Source organism: Trichechus manatus, unplaced genomic scaffold (genome assembly GCF_000243295.1).
Source record: "Trichechus manatus latirostris isolate Lorelei unplaced genomic scaffold, TriManLat1.0 scaffold00076, whole genome shotgun sequence".
Classification (NCBI taxonomy): domain Eukaryota; kingdom Metazoa; phylum Chordata; class Mammalia; order Sirenia; family Trichechidae; genus Trichechus; species Trichechus manatus.
The window spans coordinates 955784-978543 of NW_004444012.1; the positions used below are offsets into that span (position 1 = coordinate 955784).

At 42.5% G+C, this 22760-nt stretch overlaps 1 protein-coding gene across 1 annotated transcript in view; it reads right to left on the reverse strand.

Moving 5' to 3' along the window:
• Positions 1–22760, reverse strand: part of RYR3 (ryanodine receptor 3) — a 420187-nt gene that overhangs the window by 186957 nt on the left and 210470 nt on the right. Inside the window, exons 35-38 of the mRNA XM_004380716.1 lie at positions 20678–21479; positions 18148–18348; positions 9860–9962; positions 8929–9066 (exon numbers count right to left, since the gene is read on the reverse strand). Coding sequence (XP_004380773.1) covers positions 8929–9066; positions 9860–9962; positions 18148–18348; positions 20678–21479 — 1244 coding nt within the window. The remainder of the gene's footprint in view (positions 1–8928; positions 9067–9859; positions 9963–18147; positions 18349–20677; positions 21480–22760) is intronic.

Below are 22760 nucleotides of genomic sequence, written 5' to 3' on the forward strand. Positions count from 1 at the left end.
AAAAAAAATACACAGAGGGCATCCAACTGGTAAGGAAAAAGTAAAACTATCCCTATTCGTGGATGATATGATACTATACATAGAAAACTTAAAGGACTCCATGAGAAAACTACTGGAACTAATAGATTCAGCCGAGTAGCAGGGTACAAGAGAAACATACAAAAATCAGTTGGATTCCTATACACCAATAAAGAGAACAATGAAAAGGAAATCAGGAAAACAATACCATTTATAAAAGCCCCCCAAAAATAAAATACTTAGGAATAAATCTAACCAGGGATGTAAATGACCTATACAAAGAAATCTATACAACGCTACTATAAGAAACCAAAAGAGAGCTACATAAATGGAAAAACATACCATGCTCATGGATAGGTAGACGCAACACCGTGAAAATGTCAACTGTACCCAAAGCAATCTACAAATATAATGCAATCTCAATCCAAGTACCAAGAGCATTCTTTAAAGAGATGGAGAAACTAATCATTAACTTTATATGGAAAGGAGGAGGCCTCGGATAAGTAAAGCACTACTGAAGAAGAAAGAGTAGGAGGACTACCTGACTTTAGAACCTACTATACAGCTAAGGTGGTCAAAACAGGCTGGTACTGGTACAATGACAAATACATTGACCAATGGAACAGAATTGAGAACCCAGGTGTAAATCCATCCACCTACAGTCACCTGATCTTCAACAAGGGCCCAAAGTCTGTCAAATGGGGAAAAGACAGTCTTTTTAACAAATAGTGCCAGCAAAACTGGATGTCCATCTGCAAAAAAATGAAACAGGACCTATACTTCACACTATACACAAAAACTAATTCAAAATGGATCAAATATGTAAATATAAAACCAAAAACTATAAAGATTATAGAAGAAAAAATAGGATCAATGCCAGAGGCCCTAATACACAGCATTAACAGGATACAAACCATAAATAACAACACAGAAACTCCAGTAGATAATCTAGACAACTGGGATCTTCTAAAAATTAAGTGCTTACACACATCAAAAGAGTAAAAAGAGAACCTACAGACTAGGAAAAATTTTTGGCTATTACAAATCCAACAAAGGTCTAATCTCGAACATCTACCGGAAAATCCAACACCTCTACAACAAAAAGACATTTTCAATTAAAAAATGGGTAAAGGACATGAACAGATACTTCACCAAAGACATTCAAGCAGCTAACAGACAAATGAGGAAATGCTCGTGATCACTAGCCATCAGAGAATTGCAAATCAAAGCCACCATGAGATACCATCTCACCCTGACATTACTGGCACGAATAAAAACAGAAAATAACAAAACAATGGAGAGGCTGTGGGGAGACTGGAACACTTATGCACTGCTGGTGGGAATGCAAGATGATACAGCCATTTTGGAAAATGATATGGTGCTTCTTTAGAAAGCTAGAACTAGAAATACCATATGATCCAGCAATCCCACTCCTAGGAATATATCCTAGAGAAATAAGAGCAGTCATACGAATAGACGTATGCACAACCACGTTCATCGCAGCATTGTTCACAATAGCAAAAAGACGGAAACAACCTAGATCCCCATCAACAGATGAAGGGATAAGCAAACTATGGTACATACATACAATGGAATACTATGCAACGATAAAGAACAATGATGAATCTGTGAAGAATCTCACAACATGGATGAATCTGGAGGGCATTATGCTGAGTGAAATAAGTCAATCACAAAAGGACAAATATGAGAACACTACTGTAAAAACTCATGAGAAGGTTTACACACAAAAAGAAACAATCTTTGATGGTTACCAGGGAGGATGGGGTGGGGACGTAAAAACACTAAACAGACAATAGATAAGTGGTAACTTTGGTGATAGGTAAGGCAATACACTATATTGGGGAAGCTAGCACAACTTGTCCAAGGCAAGGTCCGTAGACACATCCAAACTCCCTAAGGGACCGAATTACTGGGTTGAGGGTTGTGGGGACTATGGTCTTGGGGAACATCTGGATCAATTGGCATAACACAGTTTATAAAGAAAATGTTCTACATTCCACTTTGGTGAGTAGCATCTGGGGCTTAAAAGCTTGTGAGCAGCCATCTAAGATACTCCACTGGTCTCACCATCTGGAGAAAGAGAGAATGAAGAAAACCAAAGACAAAGGGAAAGATTAGTCCAAAGGACTGATGGACCACAACTACCACGGCCTCTACCAGACTGAGTCCAGCACAACTAGATGGTGCCCGGCTACCACCACTGACTGCTCTGAGAAGGATCACGTTAGAGGGTCCTGGATGGAGCTGGAGAAAAATGGAGAACAAAATTCTAACTCACAAAAATCAAAAACAAAAAACAGACTTACTGGTCTGACAGAGACTGGAGAAATCCCAAGAGTATGGCCCCAGGACACACTTTTAGGTCAGTAATGAAGTCACTCCAGAGGTTCACCCTGCAGCCAAAGATTAGATAGGCACATAAAACAAAACGAGACTAAAGGGGCACACTAGCCCAAGGGCAGGGACTAGAAGGAAGGAGAGGACAGGAAAGCTGGTAATATGGAACCCAAAGTCAAAAAGGGGAGAGTATTGACACGTCGTGGGGTTTGTAACCAACGTCACAAAACAAAATGTGTACTAACTGTTTAATGAGAAGCTAGTTTGTTCTTTTCCTTCATCTAAAGTACAATTAAAAGAAAAAAATGGGCAAAAAAAGAAAGAGAGAGGCAGAAGAACCAGAGAGATGGTAGCATTAGAAGGATGCAGCCCAAGGTTGCTTGAGGAAGGGGCCATGACCTAAGGAATGCAGGCAGCCTCTAGAACCTGGAAAAGGTAAGGAAACAGATTCTTCCTTAGAGCCTCCAGGGAGGAACGCACCTGGCTGACACCCTGATTTTAGTCGACTGAGACTTCTTCAGACTTTTGGCCTACAAATCTGTGAGATAATAAATTTGTGTTGTTTTTAGCCACTAAGTTTGTTGAAATTTGTCACAGCAGCAATACAAGCCTAATACAGGTGGTGATCACAAGGAGTGGATTCCAGGTATCAGATACATTATAAAGGTAGGGTTAGCATACCTTGGCAACCAACTAGAAACTTCAGGAAGGTTAAAGACGGCCTCTATAGCTTACTGAGGGCTTCGTGGTGACATTAGCAGACATGGGGATGCGGGCAGAGGGGCAGAGCCTTACTTTTATTGAGCTCCACAGAGGTTGCAAGAAGGTTTTCCATGCACGATCTCATTAGCCTTGATAGCCCTGCGTGGCAGGCAAATCAGGCATCATCAGTCCCAGCTGAGAAATGAGGAAGCGGAGAATCCAACTTGCCCTAGCATGCACACCTCATGGATGGCAAAGCAGGGGCCAGGACTACTGCATCTGGCTCCTAGCCAGCTGTTTCCTAGCAACAGGTGCATGCCAGGTACTCTGCGCTTGGTCAGTCACCAGCGTCAGACCCTATCTTTTGGTAGCCTGTGTTTGAGTGGCAGACGGGAAAGTCTGTTCTCAGACGAGAGAAAATAGAAAATTTATTCAGCACCTATTTTGTGCCAGGTACTGGGCTAGATACTTCTCATTCCCTCATTTGATGTTAACCCTAGGCTTGTGCTTATAACGGCCTCACTACGCTCAAGAACTTTTCATAGCTTTTGCCTATAGGGGGCAGGATGTTGTTATATAAATAATGTAGATGGGAACTGAACTCAGGTAGACAGACTTGAATTTTTATGCTGTGTGATTTTGGAAAGTTACTTAATATTTCTTTACTTCACTTTCTTCAATTGTAAAATAAGAATAAAACTGTCTATAGCATAGGATTGGTGTGAGAATTAAAAGAGGTAATATTTATGGAAATGCTTAAGACAACGCTCAGGACAAAGCAAGTACCAGGTAAATGTTAACTCCCTTCCCCCTCTTAGAACTCTTTTAAGGACAAGTACTATGAAATACATGGGTACCAAAAGTATGTAACACTCTCAGGCTGAATACAGTTTAACTGCGGGATTTTCAAGACACTCCACATTCCAATGGCACTTTACCATCCTGTCTATCCCTCTTAGTCCCCAGCCTCAAACTCCTTGCCACTCCTGGAAGATGACCTGCACTATGCAGCCTCTTCAGCATTTGTTGAAGTGGCTCTTTTTCATCAAAAGCGCCTTTCCTTTCTTATTTCATCCACCCACCTACATTCTTTACGGACACATTCCCAATCCCTCTTGTGTGGTCACCTATTGCATTTTGCCTGTATTTTTATTATAGCACATCTGACCTCATGATTATATCGAGCCATCTGCCCATACCCATTTCCTCCCTTGGTCCTTAAGGTCCTTACTCATTTCATCTTTTGAGCCTCAAGTGACTAGTATACAGCTGGAGCTCAAAAAGATTTGTGACAATGAGCTGAACATGGAAACAGTCAGGCTTGGTACCTGACCTCAAAGGCATTAAGACCTAGCAGGAAAGGAAACAAATAATACACAAATAATCCACACAAGGTAGGAAGCCCCACATGCCATATTAGAAATTTCAGGATACGGTTGGGTAGGGGGAAGGAGGAGGAGGTTGAAGAAAGACTTCATGGAGAAGGTGTCTGTGTGTGTGTTTCTTGGGGAGAGGCTTAGAAATATAGCCTGAGCTCCTCAGATGTTCCTAACACTGAGCTATCTTACCTGGTATGTGAATCTTTATGTTGGGGGCCTATGACTTATTTTGGGGGTGAACAGCGGACCTTTTGTTTCTTCCTCAACACCAAACAAGCTGCAGCATTTAGGTAGGGGAGAATTTTGGTTTAGGGCTAGGGTGAGGCTATTCAGTGACCGGCAAGGGCTGACATGGGTAGCAGGTTTGGGGTGCTGCTGGGTTCAGGGTTACCTCCATCTCTGCTCTTTATCAAAGCATGTGCTGGTGACCTCTGGTCAGTGGCAGGGGACAGCAGGTGCTATCCAAGGTCAGAGGAACCAACTTTCAGTTGTGAGACATAATGTTCTGTGGCAAATAGCAGAGGACTAGCAACAGACAGTGATGCTCACTTCCTTCAGACAAACTTAACCACACCCCCTAGTGCCCAATTCTTCACTAATGTCACCCAAAGCTGAAGTGCAACGGGCCATCATGAGGCCTCCAAGCAACCTAAGATGGCAGGGGAGAGGCTTCTTCTCTTCTCCTCATATTGTCTGAGAGCAGAAAACCCCTTGAAACATTTCTTTACAGAAAGGAAATGAAGAGAAAACCTCCCACGGGAGAAAGCATCCAGTAATGCATCAGACTTGATCTGTAGAGTGACAGGTGATTTTCATTCTGTTACTTTTAGAATTTAGCAGAAATATCTGGCTGGTCTCTTCAATGGCTACACATGTATGTTCAAGGAAACTCCGTTTAAAAGCATTGGCCTGGGATTAACAGGCAAAAGATCTCCTGGAGAATTTGCTGGATTGGGCCATGGGAAAAAAAAAAAAAGTGACTTAGTGTGGGTGGGCTGCAACTATTAAATTTTTTTTTTCTTACCTCTTCAATATCATATGGTCTTTTGGTAATACTTTAACAGCCTTCACTGACAATATGACTCGGAGCTAGTCTACGCAGGCTGGAAAATCTTGTAATATTGAGCTAGCCAACAGGATTCTCATGAATTTCAAGACATTGTTGCTCCTTCTTTCCTAGACAAGTTGAGGTCTACCTGAAGGTCATCTGGCTGATACCAACTATTCATAAAGATGAAACAGCAGTGTGAGCTCATCACCACCTTCTCTGAAAACTTGGCATGTGGATCCTGGGCTTGGTAGACTTTCACGTGTTAAATTTTTGACCTCTGTTGGGTTCAGATTTCCTACATATAACAATGAGTCACAGTAGTAGATCACTTCACAGATGTAGTAAGTGAGATTAAAAAAATAATGGTTTTAAAATCATGATAGATATGCTGACAGGTCTTTGCCAAGCTTCATGGTACAATGGAAAGAGAATGGACTCAGATGATCTGAGTTCAAGTCACAGCTTTGCTTATTTCTGAGTTACCCTGGATTGGTAACAATTAGTCACCTGGTATTTTTTCTGGGACCTGGTTAAGAGTGGAATAAATGAATGAATGAACTAACAAATATCCCTTAATTCTTTGGAGACTTATTTTCCTCAGCTACACAACAGGAGAGTGGAAAAAAAACTGACAAGAGGTGAACTAATATATGGGGATGTGTTTGGTAAATTGTCAGTTCACTACAGAATGTTATTATTATCTACACTTTTTATTATTATACCAAATGCAAGGGTAAGAGAAAAAAGATAAGCAATGATATGGACAAAGTTACCTATAATCGGTTTTTAACCCCTTTACTATAATTTGTTATGCATTCAAAAACACTGACCCCTTTTGATCAAACTGAAAACAATTTGTGGGGGAGGCTGGTTAAACCATTCCCAAGATTTTCTCTTAAAATGTCAGCCCTGAGTGAAGGAACCTAAGTCTCTGGATCATTCAGCAGGAAACCCAAATGCTGGCTACCAGACAGACTTGCCCACTTGGCCATTTCCTCTATTTCTAGACCCCAGGATAAAACACTTATGACACAGAGCTAGAACCTCTCACAATTCTGCTTCATGAAGGGAAGCAGCATTGAATGAAGACATGAAGTCTCATCCTGAGGTGGCCTCTCAGGTATTGCACGTTCTACCAGATCTCTGGTCTGTCTGCCTGAGGCCTGAGGTGGCAGTATAAAGTTTATAATCCTTGCACCCTGGACACCATTCATAGGTTAGGGAGCCTTCCAAGAGCCTGACTGCAGGCGATTTCACTTGACTGATTACATTTATCTACCACTGTGGTGCTATTGATTACTGATTGATTACTTTTGTGTGGCCTGTCTAGCTATGGTCTTGTAACTCCCACCCAGGTGATTGGGCAGGACTGTGTGATCAGGTAATCCAAGGGGAATTGGTCAGTTTTGCCCTAAAAGAGAGCCAATTCCAGAGCAGAGAGGAGGAGTCCACCACCACCAAGGAAGAAGAGACCAGCAGGTAAGCCCCAGCAGCAGAGACCTGGCAGCAGGAGACGGCATGATGGACTTCCCCACTCAAGCAGAGAGAAAGCTGAGTGCCTTTGGGCAAAGACTGAGGGCCAGGGAGAGGTGTACCTGTGAGCACAGCTGGGTGGAGGCTATCCTGATGGAAGAGCTCTATCCTGAGTGTTCTTGAGCCTGAATTGTAACTGATACTTCCCTAATAAACCCCATAATTCTGAGTATGGTCTGTGAGTTCTGTGTGGACATTGCAATGAATTATCAAACCCATCGGAGAAGTAGAGAGTGCTGTGGGAGGGATAGTTGGTGTCAGAATTAGTAAAGCTGGCCGAGAGAGTAAGAGCGTCTGACCCTTTCTCATAGGAATCAGCCTTGAGCTGTTGATCTTGGTTCTCCTTTCCCCTTGTGAAGTTAGAGGGGGACAGATGCTGCCTCCAAGCCATTTTTACAACCACAAAATGGTCACCTTGAAGCACCCCAATTCATGACATACTCTGACCAGAAAGAAGCATCTCCTTTCAAAATAGACTTTCAGTAGGTACAACATGAGACATATGGGTCAGCACAGTCTATTTTTAGTTCTGCTTTGGCAGCAACCACAAAGGGAACCTAAACTCACTGCTTTGTGGCTTTAGAATCCTGCTGGCATGTCCTCACCAAAGACCCAGCCTTTTCATGTTGATGGATAGGACTCATCAAGGGTTGCCAGTGCAACCACAGCCAAGTACCCCACACGTTCTTCCAGAAGCTTCAACACTTCTGCTGAGAAATGGTGAGGATTCTTTCCCTTCAGAGACACTCTGACAAAGATGAAAGGTCAACATAAAGGGCAATAAGATGTATGAACGCCAAACTAGTGATTTCAGACAAACCGATCATATCTTGAGAGTATATTGCTCTAGTCCGTAATTCAAAATCATGTTCCGAGATTGACAGGAACACAGAACAAAATAAAAGGCAATGACATTAAACCTGGGAAATTCCTTCTTTAGATGAATGATGAATTTGCTGAAACTGTACTAAACAGCAGACTGATTATATATAATACTTGGACAATCTTCCTCTTGAAGTGTTAATGGCTTAGAGACAGTCACTGCTCTGCAGAACAAATTGTGATCTTGTTTTAACATGGGTCAAAATGGTAGGAGTCATCTATACTATAAGGATTAAAGAAATGAATTTGGACAAAGCTTGGCATTGGTGAAAAATAGAAGGTCAAAATCCTATAGGATGCTGCATTACCAAAATCATAGCCAAAAAAAAAAAAAACCCAAACAGATTTGCTACTTCCTTTAGGCTCTCCCCCACCCCAACTATTATTTTAGGACGGACCAGTGCCTGGAGAAGGACTTCATGCCTGGTAAAGTAGAGGGTCAGTGAAAAAGAGGAAGACCCTCAACGAGATGGACTGACATAGTGGCTGCAACAATGGGCTCAAATATAACGATTGTGAGGATGGCGCAGGACTGGGCAGTGTTTCGTTCTGTGGTGCACAGGGTCACTATGAGTTGGAATCGCCTTGACAGCACCCAACAACAACAACACTGTGTCATCTCTCACTAGGGTAATTTTCAGTGCTAAGGAACCACAGACAAAAGTGACAGAGATGACCACTGTTAGAAGAGTAAGACCATGGAAACAGAAAGAACGGAAATCTACTGAAGGGCATTTTAAGTAGATAATAAGAACAGATGCACCAAGCAATCAATCCCTTAGGTTTCAGAAGACTCTGAAAGCAAGTCCCTTAAATCAAAATAAAGGAATATCCCAAAATATAAAACAGTAACTACCATCAATTACAACTTAATGCTCAGATGCTTCTTTTGAGGCTAAGCAGCCCAATATTTATCTTGCAGTAGTTTTGACACAGCTAATGACCTTAATTAACTCTAGGAGAGCACTGTGTTGGGTGCCGTGATTGAAAGGCACTATCACTTACTAGGGCATCTCTCCTCCTCCTCGCTTGGCTGCTGCTTCTCTGGCTTGGGTAGGCTTTTGATTTTATTCACCAACGCCCAGAACTTTCCAGTCCAGGAGGTATCCTGCTCCTCCTCTTCCTCGTCCTCCAGGGGAACGCCTATCAAGACATAGATCAGAGGAAAAACCCTGACCAGCACATCAAACCACTATGTGGCAGAAAGAACATAAAGACGCTGCTGCTTCCCACTCTCCTGGAACTTTCTTTCTAAAGATACTACAGGCAGTCTCCTATAAATATTTACCTACATAATGTCTTTTGGGAAGTTTTTATGAAAGATGACTTCCTATGTACAAGAACATCAAGGGATTTCAATTCCAAGGCTTAACTTTTTCTAACCTATAGCCAAACAGGCTCTAAAATTGCTAGAAAGAGTTGACATTCAATTATTTCAAATGAACAGATCATATATTAGCCATAGTACTCAATCCAAGACTGAGTACAAGTGGTGCAAATGCAGATAACAGCAGAGAAGTATCAAAACAGGGACTGCTGGCTTAAAATCCTTAACAGTAGAAGTTAAAATACTTATTTTAATAACTGAAAAGTAGAAGGGATCAAACTTGGCTCCACGGGCAGCAGAGAGTCCCAACTTATCTACTTCAAGTAAACTGGGCAAAACTTATATAGGATGAGTTATTTTCCTTTCTCCAGAGACCGAGTTCCTTCTCTATATCTCAGCAAAGTCTCTTCCAGGTAGAAGGCAGTTTAGTCAGACACTCTGTGAGGGATATTTCCTATGTCTTCTCTGTAAGCAGTTTAGATATAATCACTTCTTGAACAATTAGTGTTCTAGTTATTCGAAAAACAAAATAACTCCCCCTACCCAGCTTCTAACGAAGGAATTAGGACTAGACTTTTCTATGATCAAGCCTTTCTCTGGGAAGCTCACCACAGTGAAGAAGAAGATCCTCATGGAAGTCATAGAGCGCCTCCCGGATCTCTTCTGGGCAGGGGCAGTTCTCTCCCAGTCGGAAGTTAACAAGCATATTGATCTTTGAGGGACAAAAGAAGAATGGCGAGTTGGTTCTCAGGACTTGGGCAAGAGATGTCACACGCTACCTTAGTCAGGGCCTGCCTTAACCAGACATCTGACATTGTTTTCAAATTCCATGTAATTAAAAAAACATTTTTTTAAAGATGGCCAACATTTAAAAGTAGCATCCACTTTTTTTCCGATAAAAAAAAAGAATTTTATTGTATAAGATTTGGAAGAAACATAAACAAGAAAAAGTTACCGTGATACGAAAAATAACCACCATTAGGATTTTAGTATCTTCCCGTCTTTATGTATGCACACACCCAGGTTGGGATTATATTCTAAATATAATTTTTTCAAGCATATCACTTAACAATTTAGCTTGAGCATTTTTTTACCTTGACTTTTAATAGCTGCATTGCATTTCATCGTGTGGAGAAATAATAACTGATGTAAAAAATTATGCAAAACAAATTCCCTGTTATGGTACATTTAAGTTCTTGTTTTTCACCATTACACACACAGTTGGTTTGAACTTTCTTTTATAGAATTTTTGTTCATATCTCTCATTATTTTCTTAGGAAAATGCCTAGAAGTGAAACGACTGGATAAAGGATTTGTACATTTTAAGGCTTTTGATATAAATTGCCAAACTGCCCTCTAGAAAGTGCATAACAATTTGCATTATTACCAGATTTATATAACAGTGTGTATTACTTTGCAATCTCCATTGTAGTAATGAGAGTTAACACAGTTTTCAAATATTTTCAATTTAATGGGTAAAAAATGTCATTATCGCCACTGCTTTAATTTGCATTTAATTAGCAAGGCAGAACTTTGTTTTTCCATGTATAAGGACCATTTTTATTTTGTAAACTTAAATGTTCTGTTTCCATTTTTCTCTTGGGTAATTATCTTTTTAAAATTCATTGGCGAGTGCTTTGTACACCTCTAGATTACTGTTTTTGTTAGGTGCCGCTGAGTCCGTTCCAACTCATAGTGACTCTACGTACAACAGAACGAAACATTGCCCGGTCCTGCGCCATCCGCACAATCATTGCTATCCTTTCACTGACCCTCCACCTTACCAAGCATGATGTCCTTCTCCAAGGACTGGTCATTCCTGATAACATGTCCAAAGTATGTGAGACGAAGTCTCGCCATCCTCGCTTCCAAGGAGCACTCTGGCTGTACTTCTTCCATGACAGACTTGTTTGTTCTTCTGGCCATCCATGGTATATTCACTATTCTTCGCAAACACCGTAATTCAAAGGCATCAATTCTTCTTCGGTCTTCCTTATTCGTCGTCCAGCTTTCACATGCATATGAGGTGATTGAAAATATCATGCCTTGGGTCAGGCACACCTTAGTCCTCAAAGTGACATCTGTTTTCAACACTTTAGAAAGCTCTTTTGCAGCAGATTTGCCCAATTCAATACGTCATTTGATGTTCTGACTGTTGCTTCCATGGGCGTTGATTGTGGATCCAAGCAAAATGAAATCCTTGACAGCTTCAATCTTTTCTCTGTTTATCATGATTTACTTATTGGTCCAGTTGTGATGATTTTTGTTTTCTTTACATTGAGGTATATTCCATACTGAAGGCTGTGGTCTTTGATCTGCATCAGTAAGTGCTTCAAGTCCTCTTCACTTTCAGCAAGCAAGGTTGTGTCATCCGCATATCGCAGGTTGTTAATAAGTCTTCCTCCAATCTTGATGCCACACTCTTCTTACAGTCCAGCTTCTTATACTATTTGCTCAGCATACAAACTGAATAAGTATGGTAAAAGGATACAACCCTGACACATGCCTTCTTGATTTTAAAACACGCGGCATCCCCTTGTGCTATTCGAACGACAGCCTTTTGGTCTATGTACAGTTGCCTTATGAGCACAATTAAGTGTTCTGGAACTCTTTTTTTGCAATGTTATCTATCCATAATTTGTTATGATCCACATAGTTGAATGCTTTTGCATAGTCACTAAACTACAGGTAAATATCTTTCTGGTATTTTCTGCTTTCAGCCAAGATCCATCTGATGTCAGAAATTATATCACTCCTTCCGCATCCTCTTCTGAATCTGGTTGGAATTTCTAGCACTTCCCTGTCGATGTACTGCTGCAACTGTTTTTGAATGATCTTCAGCAAAACGTTACTTGTGTGAGATATTAATGATATTGTTAAATAATTTCTGCATTCTGTTGGATCACCTTTCTTTGGAATGGGCACAAATATAGACCTCTTCCAGTTGGTTGGCAAATTTCTTGGCATAGACAAGTGAGCACTTCCAGCGCTGCATCCAATTGTTGGAACACCTCAATTAGTATTCCGTCAATTCCTGGAGGTTTGTTTTTCACCAATGCCTTCAGTGCAGCTTAGACTTCTTATTTCGATATCATTGGTTCTTGATCATATGCTACGTACTGAAATGGCTGAATGTCGACCAATTCTTTTTGGTACAGTGACTATACGTTTCTTCTATCTTCTTTTGATGCTTCCCGCATCGTTCAATATTTTGCCCGTAGAATCCTTCAAAATTGCCAGCGCGAGGCTTAAATTTTTTCTTCAGTTCTTTCAGTTTCAGAAATACTGAGCATGTTCTTCCCTTTTAGTTTTCTAACTCCATGTCTTTGCACCAGTCTGCCAGTTTGTTGTACTGTGGTGGCTTGCGTGTTGCTGTGATGCTGGAAGCTATGCCACCGGTATTTCAAATGCCGGCAAAGTCACTCATGGTGGACGGATTTCAGTGGAGCTTCTAAACTAAGACAGACTAGGAAGAAGGACTTGGTGGTCTATTTCTGAAAAAACTGGCCATTGAAACCCTTATGAATAGCAGTGGAACATTATCTGATACAGTGCCGGAAGATGAGCCCCTCAGGTTGGAAGGCACTGAAAACATGACTGGGGAAGAGCTGCCGCCTCAAAGTAGAGCTGACCTTAATGATGTGGGTGGAGTAAAGCCTTTGGGACCTTCACTGCTGATGTGGTACACTTCTCAAAATGAGAAGAAACAAATGCAGATATCTATTAATAATCGGAACATGGAAAGTACAAAGTATGAATCTAGGAAAACTGGAAGTCATCAAATGTGAAATAGACCAAATAAAAGACTGATATCCTAGGCATTTAGTGAGCTGAAATGGATTGGTATTGACCATTCTGAGTCAGATAATCATATGGTCTACGATGCCAGGAATGACAAACTGAAGAGGAATGGTGTCACATTCATCGTCAAAAAGAACACTTCAAGATCTATCCTGAAGTACAACACTGTGATAGGATAATATCCATACACCTACAAGGAAGACCAGTTAATATGACTATCATTCAAATTTACCCACCGACCACTAATGCCAAACATAAGGAAATTGAAGATTTTTACCAACTTCTCTGCAGTCTGAAATTGATCAAACATGCAATCAAGAAGCATCGATAATTACTGGTGACTGGAATGTGAAAGCTGGAAACAAAGAAGGATCTGTACTTGGAAAATACAGACTTAGTGATAAAAATGACACAGGGGATCACAGGATAGAATTTTGCAAGACCAACGACTTATTCATTGCAAATACTTTTTTTAAACAACATAAATAGTGTCTATACCCGTGGACCTCACTGGATGGAAAACACAATAATCAAATTGATTACATCTGTGGAAAGAGAAGACAGAAAAGTTCAATATCATCAGTCAGAACAAGGTCAGCAGCCGACTGTGGAACAGTCCATCGATTGTGCATACGTAAGTTTAAACTGAAGCTGAAGAAAATTAAAATAAGTGCACCAGAATCAAAATACAACCTTGCATATACCCCACCTGAATCTGGAGACCATCTCAAGAACAGATTTGACATACTGAATACAAATGACCAAAGACCAGATGAGTTGTAGGATGACATCAAGGACATCATACATGAAGAAAGCAAAAGGTCATTAAAAAGACAGGAAAGAAAGAAAAGACCAAAATGGATGTCAGAAGAGACTCTGAAACTTGCTCTTGAATGTTGAGTACCTAAAGTGAACGGAAAACATTATGAAGTAAAAGAGCTCAACAGAAGACTTCAAAGGGCGGCTCGAGAAGACAAAGTATTATTATGAAATGTGCAAAGAACTGGAATTAGAGAAATATGTAGATTATTAATACTTTGTAATATATATTGCAAATTTATTTCCCAGTCTTCAGTGAGCTTTTGATCTTGGTTATAGGCTGTTTTTTTCTCTAACATGTGAGCTTTATGTTTTGCAGTTATCCGTCATTCTTTTCCTTTCTGATTTTGTCCCAGAGATTCTTAATTGTTTTTGTGTCATGGACCCCTCTAATATTCCGGTGAAACCCATGGATTGCTTCTCAGATTAATATTTTAAATATATAGATTAAGATAAATAGGATTATAAAGGAAAATGATTATACTGAAATCCAGTTCTCAAAATTATAATAAACAAATTTATGATGAAGTAGGATATATACTTCATTAACTCATTAGATAAAAAGATCTAGTGGCAGGTCTCATATCCACTGTGATCCTGAAGTAGTGATGAACATAAATGACAATTCAATATATTGTAACCACTGTAATGTGATAGGAAAATATGTGTGATTTTTGATGGTGACAAAGTCGAGTACTGTATTTGTTGCCTACATTAATAACTGAAGGAGATACCATCAGAAATTAGTGAAAATAAGGTGGCAATTCATTTCCCACCCAGGTTCCTGGACCTCAGAATTCTTTCCATTAACCCGCAACCCCAGAGGGACTGATGAAGTAACTGGAGACAATCTTGCGCATTTTGCTGCATCAGGCAGGGTAACCCAACACCAGACAAAAGCGTATTTTCTGTTTAGGATTTCTAAGTTGAAAAAATCTCTTGTATGAAACCATGAACCTTATTCAAAATTGTTTAAAAAATAAATAGCAAGAGGCCAGTTGCCCTGAGTTGATTCTGACTCATGGTGACCCCATGTGTGCACCTTGGAACTGTGCTCCATAGGGTTTTCAAGGCTGTGACCATTTGGAAGCAGATCACTGGGCCTTTCTTCCAAGGTGCCTCTGGGTGGGTTTGAACTGCCAACCTACTGGTTAGTAGTTGAGTGCTTAACCATTTACTCTATCGTGAGGGACACTTAACATGGTTAAGAAGACTCTTACTTACAGCTCCTACTGCAAGTCATTTTTTGGAAGTAGGTAGAATTATTAGTTGTAATAAAATAATACCCATAAGCTGGTTGGAAAAGTAATTGTAGTTTTGTCACAATGTTAGATTATGGCAATTACATCAACAATATATAGTGATGGGTTGTTATTAAATAAAAATGAGATGCACAGGTCTTTTTTCAGAGTCTGAAACTAATTTCTTTATGGAAAGATTTTTTTTCTTCTGTAAAATACTTAAGAAGCAGTGGCCAACCAGCCTGCAGAGCATAAAACCCAAAAACAGAGTGATCTGAATTTTCTGTTTAAAGGTTACGCCCTTTAATGAAGTCCTTTTGGAAGTCAATGGCTCGTTGACTCTGCTTGGCTTATCTGCTGACAACCATGGGGCTAATCTTAGTTTTACTTTCTTTTGTACCTAGTTATATCCCCCAACTTTTTGTTTTTTTCATCTATCTGAACAGTGCATGGATATAGGGCTGAGAATCTCTATTTTTTCCTCAAAGGATATGTAGGGACAAGATAGTCATATAACTTTTTAAAACTCTAATTTCCATGCATCCAATTTTCCAGTTGATTCTGCATTGTTGCCCTCTGAAATTGACCTAAATCCCCCATAGCCTTCAATGATATTAAATTTTTAATCATGTAGTGATGAGTTGGGTAGGTTCCTCCTAGAAGTGATTTAATACTCTGGGAGGGATGGCTGATGATGGGCTGAGTTTCACTGCACTTAGTGTCCTCTCTTTCATTTTATTCCTGGACCAGCAGCAGTATTTGGAAACTTGTTGAAAATGTAAAATCGTGGGCCCCACCCTAGACTAATGAATTAGAAACTCAACGGGAAGTCTGTGTTTCGTTAAGTCTTTCGTATGATTCTGATGTCTGTTCGAGAGTCATTAGAACAGAATTTCTTGAGTTATAGACTCCTGAAATGACTGGTCAGCGGACTGCTTAAAAGATTAAAAGAGGAAGTGATGGTAGGCTCTGGGGATGGCAGAAGAGGAGGTATGAGGCAGGATGGGTAAAGAAAAGGCAGGAGCCAGCATTGCCCTTCCAGGAGCATGAAGCGTGAGACACGTCCACGAGGACCGGTGTTAGAGGGTCTACCTGAGTCCTAGTGGGATTCAGGAGATGCCAGAAAACATGCATCAACTCCACTCACTGGGTCACTGACAGAAGGTCACAGAACATGCCATGAAGCAAATGCAAATACTTCTAACACTAATACTAGTAACAGCCGTTACCCAGTTAATGCCAAGTTGATTCCAACTCCAGCTGACTCCATGTATGCAGAGTAGAACCGTTCCACGGAGTTTTCAAGGCCGTGACCTTTTGGAGGCAGATCTCCAGGACTGTCTTCCGAGGAGCCTCTGGGTGGGTTCATATCACCAACTTTTGGGTCTGAGTCGAGTGCTTAACCGTTAAGCATGTTTACTATATGACAGGCATCGGTGCTAAGCACTCTAAATGAATTGTCTCATGAGAGCCTCACAAGAACCCTGGGAGGGAGATACAAACTTCATCCACATCTCACAGATGAAGGAACTGAGACTTGGAGAGGCAACGCGCCCCAGACCATAGAGGAAGTACCAGGGGAGCAAGAACGCGAGCCCTCCAGTCTGAAGGAAATGCTCACACTCTGATCACCACATCATTCTGCCTTCCCATCAGTCACAAATAAAAGAGCTGGCATCTGCCCAGTAAAATGAGGACGATGATATTCATACCTGTGGCCAGCATAAACGCAGCCTGACAACATTTGTAAAGCCTTCACTGCATTTTCCTCGGCTCAGCCTAACAAAGGATCTACTCCCACCAATACAAGGGCCTTCTTATTTCGCTTCTAGAAAAGAGATGATAAGCTTCACCTGCTCCTAAGCAAGGCCAGTATCACTCAAGTGATTCTCTTAAAAGCTGAGATATGTGCATTATTTTTAAGCCAATATAAATATCTACAGTCTATAAAATAGAGCCCTGGTGGTGCAGTGGTTAAGAGCTTGGCTGCTAACCAAAAGGTCAGCAGCTCGAATCTGCCAACCGCTCCTTGGAAACCCTATGGGGCAGTTCTACTCTGTCCTACAGGGTTGCTATGAGTCGGAATCAACTCGACGACAATGAGTTTACAGTCTATAAGATAGACTAGCAAAGTAAGTGGACCAAGTTGTGGTTGTGCTGTTAATATAAAATGGTGGCGATGATGCTGGCAACAATTTACAGATAGGCCGTTTATTAAATATATATAAGAGGCAAAGGTCTGGTTTCAGAGACAGAAATCTCATCTCATCACTGAAAGAGCTATCTGTTGTTTTGAAGTCCTAGGAAGCAGTGCCAACCAGCCTACAGGCTGTAGGTGAGAAGCAGGGATACGAGGACACGGTTACTCTACAAGATGTCACTCCCTCAGTTGGAAGTTTCTCGTCAGGACTTCGGATTCTTTTCAAAGCAGCCTTCCCAACGGGAAAGGCTGACTGCAAAGCGGGGCAGTGTGCACAGAACACTGCCCTTGCTGAATCCTGTTCTCCAGGCTTCATGGGGCTGCGGTGGCTTTGTGAGAGGGTCACGCCACTTGGCAAGGGGCTGGACCCACTAGATGAGGAAGGTCATGTACCAACTCTTACAGGCTGGGGCAGGTTGAGCATATTCTGTTGATACCCGATACAGGGGTAGTGACTTCTGCAAAGGCTGGACAGAACGCTCCTAGCTGATGGATCCTTGCTGAGGTGAATACTGAATCCTGACAGTGATGTGGTCTTTGGCTCAGTGATGGCAGTGGAGGTAAGAGTGGGCCAGGGAAGGGAGCAAATCCCACCCTATGTGCAGTTTAGAAAGGGTATTTCCCCACCAAGACACCAGGCTGATCTTCCTCACTGTCATGAGCACAGCGACGGATCCATATTGGATTACATCTGGCTCGTGGGGTCCTGGTGGGTGTTTTGATCTTCTGCAGCCCTTGTGGCTACTCTGGGCACTTAACAGTTTCACATGCCCTGGCTCCGTGGGTTTCCAGTTCTTCCACAGGAACCAGGCGGAGGCTCAGGAAGGGGCTCTCACCTGCTCCTGCGGGGGCGAGCGGAATTCCCTGGTCTTCCGGGCGGTCAGGGCCGCAGACATGTTCAGGGCCTGCATGAGCTCATTGTAGCGGAACTTCTGGTTTGCCTGCAGCTTGGAGACATAAATGTCGCCAAAGGCCACGATGGCCTCCACTCGGTGCTGCAGCTCACAGTCACAGAGATAGCTGAGGAGCTCACACATCTGCAACAGCAAGAAAATACACACGTTTATATATTAACCCTGTCTGTATATTGGTGCCCTGCTGGCACAGGGGTTAAATGTTCAGCTGCTAACTAAAAGGTCGGCAGTTCAAATCCACCAGCCACTCCTTGGAAATCCTCTGGGGCAGTTCTACTCTGTCCTGTGGGGTCACTATGAGTCCAAACTGACTCGACGGCAATGGGTTATTGGAACACTGGTGAGGTAGCTATCATCCTCATTTTACAGAAGGTAACACTGAGACTTAGACAATTCAAGCAACTGGTCCAGTGTCACTTAACCATAGAGATGTCTCTTAACCACAGAAATACTACTCAAATCTAAGTCAGCCTGAATCTAGAGAACAGCTGTTCCTCACTTACCCCAGGGGAACCACAGGAAAAAGAGTCCTTAAAGACGGAGCAAATCGGCTTGTGGAAAGAGAACAGCATTTCCAAGAAAGCATTTCCCCAGAGCTCTGAGCTCAGTAGAAAAAGAACCACTAAATCACGCAGGTGAGCATCTACTCCCTCCCTGGCCAGGAATAATGGAAAACCGCGACTTTTGTTTCCCTCCCCATCTTCTGCTGTTTTTGCTTTTACCTGCACAGCTTTTCTACAGTCAGTTCCCTAGGACTGTTATCACTACTAATCTTTTCACTAGTGTAACTTATACCAATAATAATAGCCGTAACTTATTGGGCACTATGTGTCATATACTGCCCCAGGCGCTTGGCATAGGTTATCTCCTTTCATCCCCAGTGTATTCCTGCTCTTTTTATGAAAGCAGGGTTCTGTTAACCCACCTCCACCTAACCAACTCAAGGCATTAAGAGACCTCTCCGCTCTGTTCACAGATGACAGATGCACGCCTCTGGTGTGCGCAATGCTCTCACCCAGGAGCATGCTCTCTGGTGCGTCTGCACACCTCTGCTCCCACCAGGTCCGCTGGGACCCAGAGCTGCTGCCTGTCATGCCTGCTGTGATGTCATTTAATTATATACCATAGGCAATGAAATGGGAAAGCCAAGCTGAACTGAGTAGGGAACATCTACGAAAGCAAGTTTTTAACAAAAAACTAAAGTTCGGTGTGAGTCATATAACTACCAAAAAATTGGGGAAAAATCATAAAAACCTAGAAGCATTCTGCACTCAGGTTGCTTTACAAGTACCTTTAAACCTGCTGTCTACTTTAAAGACACCCAGACTGCCAACTGTAGATCACGCATTACAGGGGTCATTATGCAAAAAGAGGAGGCTAACTGCCAGTCAGTGGACTCAGATCAAAGGAAAAGTCTTGGCGCTGGGTTAAAATAGACACTGTCATGGTCTAATGAGTTGTTTGAGGTATGTGTGTAAACTTTGTTCTGCTCCTCCTCTGTAGTCAACTTTCGGATGAGCTGACCACCTACCAATCCCATCACATCAGATTAGGGAGTTTCTACTGTAGATTGTTATAATACACATTATGATACAACATAGTAAATACTGTATTTTATAAAAATATATCCAGTACTATGTTTTATTATATTATCATCCACATTTTACAAGTAATACAGCGAAGGCTCTGACAGGTACAGACCTGGGCAGGTTCCCATAGCTAGTAAGTGGTCAAGGAGCAGGCATGCCTCACCAGGGATGACCCAGCACCCCAGGGATACCTGACCCTGTAACTCAGGCTCTCTCTACCGGGGCAGACTCTTCTACTCTATTCATTTTCATTTCTATTTTATCAGTGCCCAGAAGACAAAAGCTATCACTGATGCTAGCCCACATCTGGAAAGGATATCTTTTAGAAAACACTGCAGGTTCCTAGGTGGTACTGGGTGGGCAGCTGGAGGTAAACACGAGGGCTCTCCTTTGCTCAGATGGCAGTTTATTTTAATGCTAGCGCAACAAGTCCGTATTAGCTGGGTGATGAGACCATGGTGATGAATATGATCACCCAATGAGCCAGTTACTTTTGGTTGACTCCACAGTCAAAGGCTTTTCCCCATATCCAGACAGCTATCCCCCCAAAGAGAACTTTGGTCCCAAAGGGTAGGAGGTAAGATCAGGGCAAACCCTAACTGGAACCAGAAAAAAAATTCTGAAGCCTGTGCCTTATGGATGAGGGTTAGTATTTTCATCTTGGGATGGGGAGCGTTAAAGACTGCATTCACGTCAGAACCAAGTGTCCACTGCTGGTAGACGCCTCTCTCTCTGGGCATCTCTGCTACACTCCCCCAGCAGCAAGTGCAGACCAGTGCCCACAGTCTCAGCATCACCACCAGGCTGCGCTGTCTCCCTCCCAGGCCCTTTCCAAGGGTACAATCTCTGTGGCCACGAATTACCTGCAGTTTGACGGACTCAGGTAACCGAGTCTGCAACAAGCCTTTGACTGGAGCCTGGGCTTCCATGTTGGCCTTTTCCCCAGCTTCGACTGCCTTCTCCTCTACCTGGGTCACTTCCTCCTTTTCTGCTCCCCGCTCTGTCTCCACACTGTGCTCCCCAAACACAGAGGGATCGATCAGCAGGAGGATCTGCTGAACGTCGTCATCATCAAACACCCCCATGACCAGTAGGGTTCCAATGAGCTTCAGCACGGGCACAAAGTGGAACTCCACAGAGCCCCCAACGGGGTCGCGGATGTGTGCCCCGCTGCACTGCACGGCCTCCGTCAGCATGCTCAATGCTTTCGTCTTGAGAATCTCCAAGGGAATCTCAGGGCTCTGCTTCTGGTGCTCCTCACTGGTCACAACAAAGCAAGGGGTGGAGAACTTGAACCCTGGCTTGAGGCATGTCCTCAGGCCCACTCCGGGCAGTCCATGCCTCTTGGACTCATCTGGGTAGAGGCGGATTTTCCTGGTGGTACTGGTAATGGGGATGATGTACTCATTCTTCATCATCAACTTCCTCTCTTTAGCGCTGGCCAGGTGGATGCTGATGAGTAGGTCATAGAACCCGGATCGAAGGAGGCCAGGGAGGTACTTGTTGTCAATGGCATAGAAGAGCTGGGAGAGGTCTACGTGGCTGCACAGGGCGTAGGCTACTCGGTTGTTTCCCAGGGCACACACGGCACTGTAGAGTCTCAGCGTGTGGTAATGGAACTGCATCAAGTCCTCCTGCTCACAGAGCTCCAGGATATCCACACACCTGAGGATGGGACAAGCAGTCAACCACTCCATGGGGAGAAGAATGCACCAGAATCATGCACAGTTCTCTCTCTGAATCCGGAGAGATTTCACCCAACCCAACAAAGGCAGAGAGGGCAGAGGGATGGAGGAGTCTGTCATACTTTCTCTTACAGGCTATCATTCCTCTCTTAGCTCTGGTCCATAACCCAGCTCCTGATACTCCACCGTCTTTACCTACGAGGCTCTCAAAAATCTACAAAAGGCTTAACTGGTTTACCAAATTTTCAGTCCTCCTTATTAGGGAAACCAAAATCCCTAAACTAAAAATCATTCGGGTATATGGCAGAGGTGACTTGATCCTCATATTTGTAGGCTCAAGTGGAACCTCTGTTTCTGGATATAAGAGCCCCTCAGAAGACACAATCATAGTCCTTTGTCGATCTACCACCACCATCACCCGTGTAAGTATAATCTACATCACACACTGGGCTTTCCCTTCTTTGAAAATAAACACACCTGCACTCTCTTGTCCAGAGAAGAAACACTTTCTATCCTGATATCCACTGGCATAATCGAATTCCCTTTCTCCTTCCTGACTTTATAGAGTTCTAATTGCCTATGTGTTGCTTGGTTTTGGGGACTCAGGGTCTGGGCCTGGATCTTCCATTTGTTTAGTTCCTCCACATCTTTATTCATCCAAGATCTGAATACCCTCCAAAACTGGCTTACTCAGCTGGGTTTCTGGTCTTCTCTGCTCTTGCACTAGCCCGTCCTGCTGCTGCCAACAATTCAATGGGCTCTCAAAATGGAAGCCCTGCAGGTGTCAATCCATCCACTCTCTTCCTCATAACTCTACTGCTTTAATCAAAGAGATCAAGGCATAGAAATAACCACAACAATGAATTTATTTAATTCTTACTATGTACAGAAACTGTACTAGATGTTTACCTGTACCATCTTGTTTTCTCCTCCCAGCAACAATTTGGGTGGGCATTTCCCTCACTGCATAGATGAGACACTGAGGGAGCTGAGTGGATAAATAATTTACCTAAGGCCACACAGCCAAAAAGTGGATCCATGGTCCAGGCCACAATCCAGTGACATCTCATAACACAGGGAGACCAGAAAAGTGATTCTTGGTTCTCTCAGTAAACAGGCATGCCTCATTCTTGCCCTTCTTATCATAAATAATGCATATTACAGGGTCACTTGGGCTTTTAATTAAAGACACGGAAATGCTCCCTGAGCCCAGGCACTAGGAGCCACAGCAAAGGTACTGTGGCAGGCACATCACATTGAC